The 18,181-nt window shown below is 56.4% G+C and overlaps 1 protein-coding gene across 1 annotated transcript in view; it reads right to left on the bottom strand.

Annotated features, from left to right (window-relative positions):
• The window catches only part of ARRB1 (arrestin beta 1), a 73,856-nt gene extending 57,284 nt beyond the window's left edge, over positions 1 to 16,572 (bottom strand). Inside the window, exon 1 of the mRNA XM_065882133.1 lies at positions 16,466 to 16,572. Within this exon, the coding sequence (XP_065738205.1) occupies positions 16,466 to 16,485 (20 nt within the window). The 5' untranslated portion in view covers positions 16,486 to 16,572. The remainder of the gene's footprint in view (positions 1 to 16,465) is intronic.
• Positions 16,573 to 18,181: the final 1,609 nt, after the last annotated feature.

Raw genomic sequence — 18,181 nt, 5'->3', positions numbered from 1 at the left:
TGACACCAAAGCCATGTTCTTTCCTCATAGCCCCCGCCCTAGTCTCCTCCTCCCTCCCCTCCCTGAAGAGGGCACTGTGGTTTGAAGTTGGGAGGCACAGGAGGCAACCACCACTAAGCCACCCTTGCCCGAAGGTGCAGGAGGAAGCAGCGCACCCTGCCGGCCTGACTTCCTTTCTGAGCAGGAAAGGCCAGCCCAGCCCGCACAGGCAGCTCTTCTCAGACACAAAGCCGGCCAGGCTCCGCACCACCACCACCACCTCCCCTCCACGAGCAGGAAAGGACAGTCCAGACTTCCACCCTGACCCTCCCCACCAAAGGGCTACTCCGTTGACAACGGCCCCTTCCCGGGGAGCTGTACTTGACAGCTGATAAACATTTTCACCCTCTTAGCTCATCCGACCACCACCACCCAACCCAGCAGCCCGCATCCCTAGCGCCTAGCACCAGGCACAGCACACTGCAGGTGAAGCAGAGTCAGCAGAACTGGCTCCATCCCAACAGAAGGGGTGCGCCCCGGACTTCCCTGGTGGCGCAGTGGTTAAGGATCTGCCTGCCAATGCAGGGGACACGGGATCGAGCCCTGGTCTGGGAAGATCCCACATGCCGCGGAGCAGCTAAGTCTGTGCGCCACAACTACTGAGCCTGCGAGCCACAACTACTGAAGCCCACGTGCCTAGAGCCCATGCTTCGCAACAAGCCACCGCAATAAAAAGCCCGCGCACCCCAACGAAGAGTAGCCCTGGCTCGCCGCAACTAGAGAGAGCCCACGCGCAGCAACAAAGACCCAACATAGCCAAAAATTAATTAATTAATTTAAAAAAAAAGAAGGGGCGGGCTCCCTGCGCCACATCCATCCAGCTTCCACCGCCGTTTACTGAGCTCCCATGACAAGCCTTGGGCTCTCCCAGGCAGTTTCATCAGGTACTGGGTACCTGCGGCACCAGGCAGTGGTACCTTTTTTAAACCTTTTCACAGCCTTTAAGGTAGGCTTTATGTCCCTTTCACGGATGAGTAAGATTGAGGGCAGAGACGCCTTTCCAGTCTCTTACTGACACAGCAAGCAGGAACTGTGGGCTTGGCCTGGCCCAGAACTCGCTCCCCTAGATGCCTTTCAGGTCCTGCCTCAGCAGGGAGGGTTCTAACTGATGACCAGGTCCACGATGGGATGAGAACTCCCTGAGGACATGCAGCGACGTGGCACCAACCTCCTGGCACAAAGGACTCCTGGTTAGAGCAGGGGCAGATCCAAGCTTGAATGGGCCTGAAACTCATGTAGTTTGGAAGCCCTCTTTAAAAAAAGAAAAAAAGAAAAAAAAGTACAAAAATATCTTCTTCTTTTTGCACGTTTCACAAACCCCCTGAGCCTGTGGACACACTGCTAGGCCTTGGAAACGGCCCTGGAGTGTGAAGGCCTGAAGCTGAAGCGGCACCAGCCTCCAGGTGAATCCGCCTCTGGGCTGGAGGAAGGGCCCAGAGGCGATCTGAGCACAACCCGCCTTCACAAAGGCCCTGCCTCCGGCCCAACAGACAGACGAGGCTCTGGAACATTCCTTCTTCTTGTCACGTGTCCTGCTGCTACTAAACCCTCCCACGTCTCTCTCTTGCCATGGTTTCAGAAGCAGCAGAGCTCACCGGAGCACAGGGCCTCTTCACAGAGTCTGAGTGCTCTCACGGACAGTAGTGCTGGAGCCCACCCCACAGGATCCTTCACGCCTGGCGGGCAGGGTCCACCCCTACCTGCGCCTGGAACCCTGGGCCGGCCTGAGCAGCTCTTCTCAGGGCCCCCTCCCCAAATATTTGAAGGCTATGACGTGGCTGAGCATGTGTTCCCACATCCCACATCCCATTGGGCCCATACAACAGCCCCTGGAGGTATGCAGGGCAAGTTTTATTGTCCCCGTTTACAGAAGCAGACAACAAATGACACTAGTTATGCACATACTAGTGCTAGACATGCCAAGGAGACTTCCACAAGTGGCATCTCACAGACGCCCTGGCAGGAGGGGCCGTATCCCCACGGAACAGGTGGGGAAACAGAGGCTCCAACTCAGTCTCTGGGCCTGGGCTGAAGAATGGGGCTGCAGCCCTGCTCTCCCACCTCGCGGCCCAGGCCTCCACCACGTCTGGAGTGGACAGCTCAGAAGGCAGTGGGCAGGCTTGCCGGAACATAGCAGGTGGAGGGGCCAGAGGCCTCCAACTTCCGAGGCAGAGGAGCAACTGGGGGCTCATTACAGGCCCTCGATGACTGCCTTCTCTCTGGATGAGTCCAAGGAAGAGCACGTGGGCCTTGGAAGCCTGAAATCTGCTTGAAAGCAACAGTCTTAAAGACTCAGGGCCTCGTGTCTTCCCTGCCGAGGAGCAGAGGACCCCATGCCTGCCTCCCGCCTTCTACCTGCTGGGTCTTCCAGACCCTTCACAAGATCACTTCTCACCCCACAAGCCAGCCGCCCAGCGCTGCTCTTGGTCATCCAAGTCCCACTGCTGTCTGTCCCTCATGATTCATTCATCCGTATATCCACTCTATAAACCCTTATGGAGAACATGGTATAGGGTGACCAACTAACTGTCCCCATTCACCCAGGACGGAGGGTTCTCCCAAAATGTGGGACTGAGACAGACCAGGAAAACTGGGATGCTTGACCACCCTAGTGTACTGTGTGCCTGGCCCTGCACTGGGCACTGAGGACACATTGGACACGGTCCCCGCCGCCCCCCTCAGGAAGCTTGCAGTCTGAGAGGAGCTCTCACTCCATGAGGGGCCGACTGTCAAAGGCACCTGCTCAGCACCTCACACACATTATCGAGCACAACCTTATGAGGGGCAAACTATCACCTCCATGGTATATATGACCCGTCCCGAGTCACAGAGCTGTAAGTGACATGCCAAGACTTAGACTCCAATGAGACAAACAAAGGAAAGGGCAGGTTCCAGCATGAATATTAAGACAGAAGAATATGCTAAGACCTGTTTTATTTAATCAGTTTTTGTAGCCCCAGTGTTTGGCACGCCCTAGAGGTCCAGAAAATGTGTGTGGAAGGAAGGGAGGGAGGAGGTATACCCTTATTTAATCATCTCCAGGCTAGAAGATCTCAACCCCCAGTTCAAAATGTATACATTTCCCTTTTCACAGTCAGTTTCAGCTGTTTTCTTTCAGCCAGGGCCAGGAAGCAAGTGAGAAGAAGGAAAAAGTACTTCTCCTTTGGGTCAGCAGCTCAGGCCTCACTTCCTCCAGAGAACCTTCCCTGACTTACTCCCCAACACAACACCCAATTCTGGCCCCCGCTTATTTGAGCACAACAGCTGTGTGTGTGTGTGTGTGCGCTGCTTGTACTCCTGCTTCAGTGCACTTCTGCAAACATGGACCTCGCCCAGCTCGGCCAGCCCCTATCAGGAACTGGGGATCCAAGAGGTACCAGACACACGCCTGCCCTCTAGCACAGGAAACTGACATGACAGCAGCCAATTCCGATACAACTTGCCATCGTGGACGCCTGGGAGGCGCCAAGGGAGCATGGAGGAGGGCATCGACTCTGCTGGGGCAGGGAACACAGAGTCAAGGGAAGGCGTCACGCCCAAGCACATAGTACGTGCCTAATGCAGTTCAACCGCATGGCCTTCAGTTGAACCGCACTGAGCTTAGGTTCAACCTTAAAATACAAGGGAGATTTCACCAGGCAGAGGAGGAAGGCATTCCAGACAAAGAGACCGGCTTGAACAGACACAGACGTGTGGAAAGTACAAAGACTGTGGAGGAACATCCAAAAAAGTCAGTGGAGCCAGAATGTTGGCTGCGTGGTGGGGAGAACTGGGAAAGGAGCGTGGGAGGGAAGGGCCTCCAGTGCCACCAGAAGAATGTGAACTGTCTCATAGGAAACAGGGGAAACTGATCAGTATTTTGTTTGTTTGTTTGTTTGTGGTACGCGGGCCTCTCACTGTCGTGGCCTCTCCCGTTGCAGAGCACAGGCTCCGGACGCGCAGGCTCAGCGGCCATGGCTCACGGGCCCAGCCGCTCCGCGGCATGTGGGATCTTCCCGGACCGGGGCACGAACCCGCGTCCCCTGCATCGGCAGGCGGACTCTCAACCACTGCGCCGCCAGGGAAGCCCCTGATCAGTTTTTAAGCTGCAGAAGGACAGGGTCAGATGAGAATTTCAGAGTAAGAGGAGGATTTGGGGGGTTTAGACTGAGCAGCCAGAAGACTACTGCAGTAAGTCCAGGCCAGAAGTGAGGCATGGACTGAGCTGGTGGCTGTGGAATAGGGAGAAGAAAAGCACTTTGGTGATGGGGACATGTAACCATCACCATCAGGTTAAATGCCCCCCCCCCCCCCAGGGTTAGGTGAGGGGGTTAGGTGAGGGTTTCTTTTCTCCCTGGAGTTTGGGACCTCTCCCACCCCCACCCCAGCTCTACAATCCGACGGAAGTTGATCAGGGTCAGGGCTCAGCCTAAGACTGGGTCGTGGTTTTTTGTTTGAAAGTTCTACTAAAAAATTTTTCTTTCTTTCTTTCTTTTTAGTTTTTTGGCAAAGTTGACTCTGCAAAGTTGCGAACATCCGAGATGGCTGGATTGTTTCAAGTATGCATAGGGAGTCGCTGCTGCTGCAGCGATCGCTCTAAATAATATGAGAAAAGAATATGTGCATATTAACCACTCCATTATGCCGTGTGATCATCTTTGTCCTTTTTAGGATATTAAAATCTGTTGCGAGGGCTTCCCTGGTGGCGCAGTGGTTGAGAGTCCGCCTGCCGATGCAGGGGACACGGGTTCGTGCCCCGGTCCGGGAGGATCCCACATGCCGCGGAGCGGCTGGGCCCGTGAGCCTTGGCCGCTGAGCCTGCGTGTCCGGAGCCTGTGCTCCGCAACGGGAGAGGCCACAACAGTGAGAGGCCCGCGTACCGCAAAAAAAAAAAAAAAAAAAAAAAAATCTGTTGCGAAAAAAGAAAGTTCTCCTTACTGAGTTTAAAAATGCTTCCAGGTTTCTTCCACTGCCCTGGAGCTATAGAGTCCTATAATAAAATCAACCTGCTAATGTGCTGAGTGCTTTCATTAGCACAGATACAACACAGAAAGGATGGAAACTTTATGCCCAGAGGCTGAAAAACTCAGCCCACAGACACAAAACTACTGATAGAGGGGAGGTGAGAACCCCAGATGAGCTCCCTCTTTCTACCACGCCACTGCCTGGCCTCTGTGTTCCCAGCCCTTGGAGCTGCAGACGTGTGCCCTCATCCCACCCCCGCCCCACGGCCCCAAGCCTAGAGCTGTTTCTTGTAAGATATGGTTTCCCGGCTCTTTCATGTCCATCACTTTTCTGGGAACAGTCATCAGACCTCTGCAAGGTCTTCCCAGCTGGAGGGAAGCCTTTGCTCCTGCTGCCCTCCACCAGGGCAGCCCCTGGTTTCCACGGAGTGGCTGCTGAGCCCGGTGTCTCCTCTTACACCTGCTGCCCCATTTCATCTGTTCAGGCCCAAACACTCACTGTGATGCCACGTGGCAGAACCTTCCCTTTTCACCCTAGATTTTATGTCCTCCAACAGTCCTAGGACACACCTTACTCACAGCAGATGAAGCAGACTCTGTGCCTGGCACATAGTGGGTTCTCAAGTATCTGATGAAGGAGATCAGTCCCTGCTGAGAACATCGGTCACAGGCACCGCCAAGACAAGCGTCACCTCTGGTTCATGTCAAACTCACCTTCCAAAGCTTGCTGCAATGACGCCCCTGCCTCCCACTTCTGGGGGTGTACCTGTGACACATCTACTGGGCTTGCTCTGTGCCCCGTATAAATGAATTCCCACTACCCGCCTTCTTATAGCATGTTGGGATGATCTGTTTCCTCTCCCCCAGAAGATACAAGCAGCAGGAGGGCTGAGACTTGCCTGTTTCCTCTTCATACCTCAAGTGCCTGGCCCAGGGCCTGCGATGGGGCAGACACTCACGGGTTTGTTCACGGAAACCTCCTTGGGAGGGCAGGGTGGCTGAATAGAAAGGGTATAAGCCAACCCTGAAAAAGCCTAGCCCAGAGGAACCCCCATGCTTCCTTGTCGTGATGTCCCTGCCACCCCAGAACACAGGACAGCCAGGCCCCGGCCTGTGAGAAAGGCTATTGCCTTAGGTGGGAGATGGGGGACAGAGCTGCTCCTTAAGTCAGCTTCCCACCAGGAGAGAGACGCCACGGGGGTCAGCCAGCCGGCTTCGGCGACGTGCCTTGAGGTCTGGGCCTGGCACTCAGCAGGTGCTCGAGAAACGTTTGTGGAACTGAGTTGAACAAACTGGAAGATGCTGGTTATCCGTCCCTCTGGCTGCAGACAGGCCAGCTTCCCTCTGGGGCACTGTGCAGGCAAATGATCTCAGGACATAGCCTGTTTCCTCTAATGAGGCTTCTCCCCTTTGGAGCCCTGCTCCCAGGAGCGTGGGAAGGGAGGCAGTACGCAGAGGCAACCCCAGTGCCTGCACGAGGGCAGCGCAGGGCATGCAGCTCTCCTCCTGAGATGGTGTGGGCACAGCGCCCTAGGCAGGGGGATGGTCACAATGACCTCTTGGGCCCGGGAACCAAAGCACAGCGGCACCTCCTTCGAGGCCGCTCTGGGGAGGAATGGAAGAAGCCAGCAGGGAGTCCAGCTGCATTATGTAATCAGCTTCCTTGGAGTCAGAGGCCCTGGCGTGCCGCAGCCCAGCACTGCGGGGAGAGGCTGGGGGAGGGGGAGGCGGCTTTTGTCCCCTCCTTTGCGGCCTCTCCTCCAGACCTCGGCCAACCTCCGCGGCAGGCAGGCGCTGCCTTCCAAGTGCCCCAGCTTCAAGCAGGCACCTCCCAGCAGGGGTTGAGAACCAGGAAGGGCTGTTTGTTGTCTGAGTGTGTGAAACAGCGGCCTGCTGGCTTCCCTGGCAGAAAACCAGGCTCTGGGCTCCGCACCCGGCACCTGGGGGGCGGGGGCTAAAGGAGAGAGGCCTGGGACGCTCCATAAAGCCCACCCTTGTCCCCAGCTTCCTGCCCCCCACGCTCTCCCCACTTCCTCCTAGAGAACCCACCATAAGTGCGGGGCCCAAAGGGAGGGGGCCATGGCTGCTCCAGCCCCAACTGCCCCACCCCTCCCCGGGCAATCTCACTTCCCTTTCCAGCCACCATCTGACCTTCTCCTCCAGCCCAGCACAGCTCCCACCCCAACACACCCAGCGGGGCACACGGTCCTGCGCAGGACGGGAGGAGGGAGGGGATGCAAGAGAGAGAGGGCGGAGAGAAAAGCTGAGGTCCACTGCCAGTCCCGAAGAGTAACAAGGACTGTTATCAAATCCCTACCCTCTCCGCCCATAGCAGCCACACGCAATAGGGGATATTATTATCCTTAGTTCATAAATGCAAAAACTGATGCCCAGAGAGTTTAAGACCCTCAGCCAAGGGCCTGGAGCTAGTGCACAATATTGCTGGACAGCAAAGCCGAGTCTGTGTGATTCTGAAATCCAAACTCCAAACCTTGTGGCTTTACCTTCGGGGAACCCCATCCCCACACACCTGGGGATGCTACTTGGGAAATTTCTAGACTGGTGGAAAAGACACTGCAGAGCCTTAAGCGGTCACTCGCTGAGGACACTTGGTTTGGGAACCACAGGACAGTCACGAGGACAGGGCAGGGCTAAGGGCACACCAGAGGCCGAGGGCGTGCCTGCTGCCACCTACAGTCTTCCCTTCTGATTAACCTACGGCAACTCAATCTCAGGCTGGATCAGACCCGAGCACCGTCTGCCGCTTCCAGAAGACAGGGCTGCTAGACGCCAAGCTATCGGGCAGAAACACAGCCTGCGGTTCACGCCCCCTCCCCTGCTAGCTGCTGAACCAAAGCAAAGGGTCCCAGAGACCTCCCAGGCCAATCCCTTTCCCCCATGCTGCTTGACATGTGGAGAAACTGAGGTCCACAGAGGAAAAACAGTTCATCCGTGATGTCACAGGGACAGTGAACCAATGGGGTCCCTGCCTCCCAGACCAGATCCCCGCCCTGATTCATCTCACTTGAATGCTGTCCCCAGATAACACCCTCTCTCATCCAGCTGTCTCTCTCCCTGCCCTGCCCCCCCTCCCCATTTCCTGCTTCCCTTTCCCAGCTCTGCTCAGCAGGCCCAGTGTCTGAACTCTCCCTGCATAGAGCAGCCCTCTCCTTCCCACGACTCTTCTGAGCCTCACCACCCCCTTCCCTCCACTCCTCTAGGCCAAGGAGCAATTCTTGGGTGGTTTAATTAGCTGATTATTACTGGACCGCAGCCTGCTGGATCCAGTGCCCAGAACTCTGTCCCCAGTAATTAGGTGGGTTCTGAGTACTTGCCCAGTGGGAAGCCACTGGGGAGTTCTATGCTCTGCCAGCAGGCCAAGGGAGGGCTCTCCAGCTGCATAAAGAGCTCCCTGATCACTGGTGGATCATTGGAAGCCACGGTCCTCTCCTCGGGTCAGGTCAAGCCACACTGGATATACTATAGCCAGATCCAGATGTCCACCCCAAAGGGGAACTCCCTACTTTCCCATGTCACCGCCCAGACCCAGGAAAGGCTCAGTAAATGTCTGAGGATGGGCGTGATGAATGGAGCCCACCCTCTGGGGGCCAGGAAGTGATGGCACCATGGCTGGGCACGTATTTAGGACGTAGAATTTGGACAAGCAGAGAGAAGACAGGATGGCATTCTGGATGGTGGGAGCAGGAAAAACAAAGGCACAGAGGCTGGAATGAGCCACCAAGCCCCTCGCCAGGTAGCTCTGGTTGTCTGAAAACACATTCTCCTAGCAAAGGTAAAGCGAGTCATCCTGTGACCTCCGCCCTTTGGATCACAGAGAATAATCTAATGCCTGTGGCTCAGGTCACTTTTAGACGTTTCAGAATCAGCAATGGTGTCCCATTGTCCTCACCCACCACACTGCCCATCCCCAAGTATATTTTTTCCCAGTGAAACACCTACATTAGCCTCCTTCACTGAACAAATATTTATGGAGCTCAGTCTCATGCCAGGTCTGCACAGGTGCAAAGGGACAACAGATCCAGGACAGGTGCCCTTGGCCTCACACAGAGGACACCACAAGTGTGCAAATAACCAGGACCCACGAAGAGACGGAGGGATGAGTGCCAACAGAAAGAGAAGAGAGAGAGAATGAATATATGGCAAAAAAAAAAAAAAAAAGTCACAAGGCACTTGGAAATCAGTGAGGGCTTCCTAGAGAAGGAGGCCATGTGTGATCCAGGCCTTGAAGGACAGGAAGGGTGTTGTGAACTAACCGCATATAACACGGCACTTGTTCCAGGGACTTGTCCCCGAGCTGTACCTATTTTAACTCATTTAACCCTCAAAACAACGTATCATGCAGGCACTATTGCTATCCCATTTTACAGATGAGGGAGCTGCAGCAGAGAATGGGTTAAATAATCAGCAGAGGTTGCCAGGCTGGTAAGTGGCAGAGCCGGCATTTGAAACCGGGAAACCTGGTTCTTCCTAGAGCCTAACCACTATACTGATCGGCCTCTAATACATGCTAATCAGATCACAGAGGTGACTGTGAGTACCTAAAGGAGGGCACAGCCTGGGCAGAGAAAATGAAACTGTCCAGGACCTGCCTGCCTGCCTGCCGGTTCCTGCAGGTGCTTTGAGAGGCAGAAGGCTGGTCTCACAGGAAAGAACACAACCCTCAGCCATCCAGTGGTCTCAGTCCCACTGGTGAGTGGCAGAGGCCTGAGCTGCCCAATCCCCCACTTCTTCCCTCCAGCACTGAGCAAGCATTAGAGCGTATCTCTGGGACCCTCCTGGGATGGCACATCCCAGCAGTCCACTCCCCACCCCCTCCCTGGTCCTCTGCCAAAATGTATCCATGCCCACTGACTGCACAGGCTCGGGGAAGGGGGTAAGGCTGCAAAAGGACCAGGAGGCCCAGTTGTGGGGCCAGAGGCCCAGGGCCAGGATGCGAGGGAGCCCCTGCCTTGTGCAGGTCCATACTCATTCAGCTTCTGGGCCTCTGAGTACACCCTGGAGAGAGGCTGCACCCTGCACGGCCACTGAACCCCTCCGACCTTGAGTGAAGAGTCCTGCCTCCCGCTGGCCTGACATGGACCACCACACCCTACCTGCTCCAGATCCCTCTCCAGTTACAGAAGGACCCACTGGCTATGGTCTCAGCCAGGCCAGGCCCAGCCCCAGGCAGAGGGAAAGCAGCTCAGTGGCTGCGGTGGCTTCAATCACACAGAACTCCAGGGACCTGTCTGGTCCGGTCCCTGGGGTCTGGCCTCCTGGGGGCCTCATCCATCACCAGGTCTCTTGAGAAGGAACAAGCAGTTCCTCTCAAGTGGGACTATAGATGAGGCCAGGACCAGGAAGGAGGAGGTGTGTCTCCAGAGAGATGACCCTGCCAGGGCCCCTTGGGAGGGAGGGAGGGAGGGAGGGAGGGGGCTGGGACAACAGTGTCCTTTGTTCCCCTCTCAAAAGCAGCCACCCTGCCCTGTCGCACCCCCTCCGATCTACATCCCCCTACTAGGACTCAAGCCACCCCTTGGGCAGGACCCATCCTGCACACGGGAGGGAAGAAGGGTGCCCAGGAACCATAAGGGTGTCCTGTTCTAATTCCAGGGCTTGTCCTGGACACATGCCCCACCCCCAGGAGCCCCCCGCCTGATGTAGGAGACATGGCTCCCACCTGCAGAAGCCTATCTGATGGGGGAGAAACAGGCTTCAATTGCAGGAAGCCCGTTCTGACAGGGGTGGTAATCTTCTCCCTCGCGACTTCCCAGTCTGATGGAAGAGACCCCCCAACAGCCGGTCTAATGTGGGAGGCATGGCTTCCATCCTTAGGATTCCCTAATGGGAAAGAGCTAATTTCAGCACTCAGGGAGCCCCTGGGCTGACAGCAGAGGCAAGAAGGGAGGAAGGAGTTCAGTCTCATCAACAAATCCCTGTCAGGCATCTCCTGTGAACCAGACCCAGAGCTGGATAATGGACCAGGAAACAGAAAGAGCCCCAAATCACAAGGAGCTCACCACCCGGGGAACAAAGACACCTGAGGTGTGAATACCTGGGTAGAAAGTACCTCGAAACCCACCCACCCCAGCACCCAAAGCCTGCTCGCCAGGGCTGCCACCTCCCTCGGCAGCCTCACCCCTCACACTCCCGCACCTACACATTGGCCTAGGCTCTTCCTTCTGTCTAGAACACCTAAGCCTTCCTTGTGCCCCAGGACCCAGCTCAGGGGGTCACCTTCTCCAGGAAGCCTTTCTCAAGACCCCCTGCCTGAGTCAGCAGCCCCTCTTTCAGGAGCCAGCACAGACATGCCCCCCTGTGACCAGCTGACGCCTCCGCGATGTTCTCCCCAGTCCCCAGCTGAGCCTCACCCCCCAGGTCCCCACACCCGGAAACCCCACCAGCCCCAGCCCAGGACCTCATACCCTTCTTCTGAGAGGCTCCCCCCCAGCTCCAGGCACAGAGAAAAGCAAGGTCCTTCTCTTCTCTCCTCTGCCTGCTGTAGCCCAGCTTTGCCCTCATGGCTCCATCAAAACCCCTCTCACCAAGTCACCAGCCACTGCCTTCTGCCTAAATCCCAGGGGTCTTTCCCAAGCTCATCCTCTGTTGGTCCTTCCCTCCTCTCTCCACCCCCAGGCATGTGCTCTCCAAAGCCTCAAATGCCCCCAGCCATCCTCTCTTCATACGCTCTATCTTCTCCCTCTCCCTGTACCATGTCACCCATAATCCCCAAGTCAGACACCACCTCTAACCCGAAGACTTTCAAATCCCTGCCTCCCACGTCCATCCCTGCCCCAAGATCCGGACCCATCTATGCAGAAGCCTCCCTACATCTTCCTCAACTTCCAGCCTGACTCCCTGTCAAGCTGCCACCCCCTGCAGGCCTCAACAGATGGTCAGCATGGTCGCTGTGGAGGATGGCCTGGCAGAGGCCAGGAGGCCACTAGGGGCGTGCTGACTCCCAGGCTATTGTTCTTCCATTGCCACAGCCCCGAGGTATGGCACACCCATGACTCAGGACCCCTGAACCCATGCCAGTGGGAGGTTTCAACCCTGGGCAAGGAGGCCCAAACTCGGAAGGAAGAGAGCTGGGGAGATGTGTGAAGCCCAGAGGTCAGCCCGGAGTCAAGGATCAGAGAAGACGGGTCAAGCTCAATGCTTCCACTCCCCGCAGCCCCATAAGCACCCCTGGCCAAAGCCACAGGACTTCCCCCATGTTCCAGCCAAGATGGATCACACAGAGCTTAACCACCAACAGAGACAACAGCCAAGGTTCACAAGAGAGCTGGTGATTACGTGTCCCCATCACACCCACCCTCCTTCTCTGCCAAAAAAGAAGAGTTCATAAACATCTGTAGGAAATGAAATGCCACTCCATCCCATCACCTCTCAGGAAGTCCCTCCTGTTGTTCAACTTTGATCCTGTATATTGCCAGTTGAATTAGTGGGAACAGCAAGAACCAGAAGGGACGCACAACTTGAGAATGAGGCCACCAGGGAGACGGGGGAGGCCACCTATGGGCCAGACAACCCCGTCCCTCTGGGTGAAAGCACGGAGCAGCAGGACAGACGGGCCTGGGTTCAGAAGCTCGTTGGCTGAATGGTAGTGGACAAATTACTTAATCTCTCCTAGTCTGTTTCCTGGTCTGTAAAATGGGAACAACAGTCCTTACACTAATAGGATCACAGGGAGAACCAAATGGGATCATGCATGTAAAGCTGACACATACCAGGCATCCAGGCAGTAAGGCTAATGGACTCCAGCTCCTTGTTCATCTTTCTCAGTTCCATCCTTGCCAAAGCCTTAGATCGGATCTCGCCTTCTCTCAGGCTCCTCCTCAGTCTCCTCACGGGTTTCCCTGCATCCAGGCCTGCCCCTCCTTGCCACTGCCAAAGGCATCCTTCCAAAACAAAGATCTGCTCCCATCCCTCCCCTCCCCACAGTCCTCTCTGAGTCACCAGGGACTTCGGGAGAAAATCTCCTCTCCTTAGCTTGACATCCCAGCCTGTTGATAACTGGCCCATGTTCACTCTCACCCATCACCCCAGCCCAACCCACAGGCTGCTTCATGCCTCCAAGCCTTGTCACATTCTGTACCCCCGGCCAGGAATGACGTCCGAGTCCCACCCCCTTGCTCCAATGCCACCTCCTTCCCATGAAAGCTTCCCTCACCATGCCCCCTGACAAAACGGGGTGGGGGGGGCTCCTCCTTCAGCCTCCCACAGCACATGTCACCCTGCATTATAATCACCTGCTCTGCTCCCAGTCTTTTGGAAACAGAGTAGAGCCATTCACCTCTGAACCGCCAGCCCCGGCACTTGGTCAACATTTGTTGAATGGCTGTATGATTGCTCCTAGAGCACTTGTTAGAGCAGTCATCACACGACCTGTAATTAGTCCTATCCAGGTATTCGTCTCATGCCCTCTTTCCCCCTTGACCCTGGGACTCCCTAGAGGGCAGTGACAGTTTCTGAAAAATTCTCATTGTCACTTTCACGTGCGGGTTGAAAATCCAGGTGCAGGATGGATGCAACGACTGTTGATCCTTGGAGTATTGGATACTTGCAAGCCTCTTCTTCTAAGTCAGAGATAAAGTAGAATCCCATGGCTTACAGAACAAGGCAAGGTACAGCCCATTATTGATTTTGTCTTTCTCTTCCAAATTACTCAGGAAACCTGTCTGGAAGGGAGAGGGAGCCCTCCTGGGACTACAGGGGAGACCGGAAGAGAGAGCAGGGCCACCGTCACATGGACCACAGCCAGGCCTGGGCACCAGGCTTTTGGCAGCACCTCCTCCCCTGCCCAGTATATTCAGAAAACACAGGGAGAGCCCTGAAAATGTTAGGTATTGATAGCTACAGTTTACAGACAGGAACACGATAGGGTCCAGAGAGGTGAGGACCATTATCCAAGGTCCTCAAGCTCCCCCAGTGAGTTAGAGGCAGAGAAGGGGGAGTCGTGGAAAATGCTTGGCCCCAAAGATTGGGTCTCCAACAGGTGCCTGGCTGTTCATGGTGTCCCCATCCTGCTGACAACCCATGCCAGCAGGAGAACAATGACACTTTCCCCCAAGTCACAGCGAGACTAACCAAGGCCCAGGAGGGGCTGAGTCACCCTGATGGTGAAGTAGCACGTGAGGAATGAGAGAGGAAGAAGGGCTCCTGACTCCCTGCAGGGAGAAAAGTCTGACCTCAGAGGTCAGGAGGATCTTGGCAATGGGGGACATGGATGTGGTGGAGGAGAGGGTCACACATGCTCCTGCTGAGGACAGAGACGTGAGTCACCAGTTCAGCAATGGGGACTAGCCGTCAAGGTGAACGCAGATGCCTCACGATCTCTGCAGCCTCCACCACCAGCTGGGCCTCCACACACAGAGCAGGCCATCCCTCCTGGGCCTCAAACCAGGGCCCACGAGGGGCTTGACAGCACCCAAGGGTGAGCCACAGAGCAATGGACCAAGTGGACTCCAGCCTCTATCCTGTCTCTGACCCCTCTTGACCTTAAGCAAGTCAGGTACGCTCTCTAAGCTCTGGTTCCTCCTCTGGAAAACAGGAAGAGGAGAGCTAACCTCCTTGCAGAGCCGTCAGGAGGATGGCTGGGAAGCAGTTTCTAAAACTTAGGAGCACAAGTTATCTCTGAGTCTCAGTTTCTTCTTCTGGAAAATGGAAATAATCTCTGAAAGACTATTCTCAGGTTGGGGCTTCCCTGGTGGCGCAGTGGCTAAGAATCCACTGCCAATGCAGGGGACACGGGTTCGAGCCCTGATCCGGGAAGATCCCACATGCCGCGGAGCAACTAAGCCCACACGCTACAACTACTGAGCCTGTGCTCTAGAGCCCACGAGCCACAACTACTGAGCCCATGTGCCACAACTACTGAAGCCTGTGCGCCTAGAGCCCGTGTTCTGCAACAAAAGAAGCCACCACCATGAGAAGCCCACTCACCGCAACAAAGAGTAGCCCCCACTAGCCGCAACTAAAGAAAGCCCATGCACAGCAACACAGCCCAACACAGCCAAAAATAAATAAATACATTTTTAATGTGTTTTAAAAAAATTACTTTTCTCAGGTTGTTGAGAGACAGTGTCAGGCAGTGAGTGGTACATTGCTTTGTCAGAGGTCCCGAAACATGATGACCATGGGGGCCGTTTCTCTCTAGTCTATTAGCTCCTTTGGGGAAGGAACAGGTTTTGGACACCTTTGATCCCCACATTATACCTTGTACACCCCAGGCACTCAAGAAATAATTACTGGAAGCAAGGAGAGAGTAAGGGAGGGTGCAGAGAGGGAAGAGAGGAGGGAGAAGTGGGGCACAAGGACAGAAGGGGGTAAAGAAAGAAAAGAATGAATAAGGGGGTTGCAGAGGGGTGAGAGCAGCTAAGGGAGAAGCTTGTATCAGAACGTAAGGGGAGTTGGCTGAGGGAAGGAGTAGAACTAGGGTGACAAAGCTGAGTGCCTGACCAGGGCTTGCCTTGGGCCCCAGCCCCCTCCCCTTTCTGTCCCAGTTTCCCATTTCAGAGGCATCCCTCTCCCTTTCTGAGCAGGGCAGGCTCCTAAGAGACAGGAGGGCCCTCCCCACCCCCAGCTCAAGCAGATCCCAGCCACCACCGAAGGCCTTGGGGAGGTCAGAGGGAAAGGAAATGTGGATGGGAGGCATCTTCCCAGGCTCCAGGGGGCCTCCCACCCTGTGTGGCGCGTGAGTTTCCACTTCTCCACCTGCAGGGACCTGGAATGTATCAGCGGCCAGGGGCTGTTGGCATGTGACCTGGGGTGTATGTGTGGGCGTCAGTCTGATGTGTGTCTGTGGAGGTCAGCGTTGGCATAGCCTGTTGAACACTGTGTTGGTGAGAGACATGCCAACACAAGTGTTCCTGTTGGTAAGGGTAAGAACGTGTGTGTCTCAGTGAGAGTGTTTGTTAAGGTCAGTGCAAGTGATAGCGTATGCATCAGGGTCGGCCAACATGTGTGCGCCAGCATGAAGGTGTGTTAGCATTGGTATGTGTTGAAGTGTGACCTGTGTATGCCAACATGACTGTCAGCAAGAACGTGTTGAGTGTGTACCAGTGAGTGTGTGACAGTGTGTCACTGGATGTGCTGACATGTGGCAGTGAATGTCAGTGTGTATGCCAGCATGAGCGCGCCATGCATGAGTGTGCCCGTGTGTCCACATAAGCGTGTGCCTTTGTGTGTCAACCTGCCCCCTGCATCCCTGCGCCGGCTGGCCAGTGCTGGGTGTCAGCGAGTGAGTGCATGTGAGTGTGTATCCGCGGCCAGGTCCTCGGCGCTCCGTCCGCGCGCCCCTGGCCCTGCTGGCGACCACACGGGAGACCTCCGGTGGAGGAGAGCCGAGAGCCGCCGCGAAGCAGGCGCCGGCGGTGCCGGGGTGGCTGCGCACGCACAGCCGGGACACGGACTAGAACCCCTGCCCGCGCCCTCGACCGGGTCGCCCCACGCGCCCCGGACCGGCCGCCGCCCGCACTCACCGCGTCCCTTTGTCGCCCATGGTCCGCGGCGGCCGCAGGGAGGTCCGCGGCGTCAGCGCCCAGGCTGGAAAATCCCCGGCCGGCAGGAGGGGCGCGGGCCAGCCGGTTCCCGGCTCCTGCTCCGCCTCCTCCGCGCTCCCGGCCGCCGCCCCCGCCCGGTCCCGCCGCGCCGCACAGCGCCCGCCTCACAGCTACCGCCGCGGCCGGGGCGGGGAGCTGGGGATCTCGGGAGCCGAGCAGCCGAGCTGGGAGGGCGCGCGGGGGCCCGTGTGCGCGTGTGTGCGCGCCGCCGAGCCAGCGCTGGGCAGGGCCCGGACGCGTCAGGGCCCTGAGGTCGGCATTAGGGGTCCACAAGGATGCTGTCCGGCTTGTGTGTGTGTGTGTGTGTGCGTGCGTGTGTGTGTACGTGAGGGCGCACGCTGGGGTGGGTATACGTGCGCGTGTGTGCAAGCGAGGGTGCGTGTGCACCGCTGCGTGCTCTACCGATTGGGGGTGCGTTTGCCTGGATGGAGCGGGGTGCACGTCTTTGTGCTGTGTGCGTGTGTGCAGGCGCGCTCCCCTGCGCACGCCGGGGGGCGGCCTTTGCGTGTGTGGGAGCGTGGACGCCGAAGGTGTGCGACCCCAGGGCCGAGCTCCGGGCGGAGCCCCTGGTGGGGGTCGGTGGGAAACTTCGGGTTCCTGCGGTGGCTTTCGCCCTATGCCCCACCCTATCCCCACCCCACCTCCCCGCCCTTCTGGAGAGATAACACCCTACAACCCCACAGGGACAGGAAGAAGGGGCGGAGGGGGGCAGAGAAAGCAGTGTCAACGCTGGGGAACTGATGAGGGTGGGAGGGGGACCGGAGGCGAGCAAGGGTAGCTTTGGTGACTGCCACGGAAGAGGAAGCATTGAAAAGAGGAGATAAGGAAGGGGGCATAGAGCTGGCGGCGCTGTGGCCTGGGAGTCTGGCCGGTTGAGTTGCGTCATGGAAAAGCCCCCTCCTAGCTTCATGGTCTGTTGTGGGTGACCCTGGACACCAGCCCTCTCAGAACCAGTCTACAAACATGTAAAGGGGGATATTAACACCAGCGTGCAGAATTGTTCCTAGGTGTTTGCTGGCCTACCCTGAGTGCCTGACACACGGTAGGTGTCCAGTGCACGTTAGCCCATACTTCTGCAGGCTTCTGGGTGTCCTGTAAAATCCTGGCTGGGACCCTGAGATCCCTTCCTGCTTTGCAGGTGGTGGGAGAGTGTGAGGTCTTTCCCACCCCCTCACTGCTGGGATTTGACTAATTGGCCCTGATAGGGCCCTAATATTGGTGTATTAATGGGAGGAGAGGAAGCTATCATTTACTCTGATGTGATTGTGAGTCTGTAAACATCTCCTGTGATTATGCTCAGAAGCAGTTACCTATGCTGGTTTTACATAATTGGGAAAGGATATCCCAGTATAATTACTATAATTATGTCCAGATCGGTGGATGGTTGAGAAGAGGAAGTGTTGATGGGCAGGCAGGGTGGTCCAGGGTCTGGGCAATGTTAGGAATTAGGAGAGTTGGATTAGGGCCCAGAACCTTCCTCCTGGCCTTGGCCTCTGGGCTTCACCCTCACTCCCACAGGGGAAGGAGAGGAAGCTACCTGCTGTTTCTGCTGAGGTCAGGGACTTGAGAGGAGCACACCAGAGTCCTGCATGATGACAGGAGGCTTACCAAGTGAGCCAGAGAAGACCCTAACCA

Source organism: Phocoena phocoena, chromosome 8, assembly GCF_963924675.1.
Source record: "Phocoena phocoena chromosome 8, mPhoPho1.1, whole genome shotgun sequence".
Lineage (NCBI taxonomy): Eukaryota > Metazoa > Chordata > Mammalia > Artiodactyla > Phocoenidae > Phocoena > Phocoena phocoena.
Note: the sequence above shows the minus strand (reverse complement) of the source record. Positions and strands in the feature narration are given on the sequence as shown.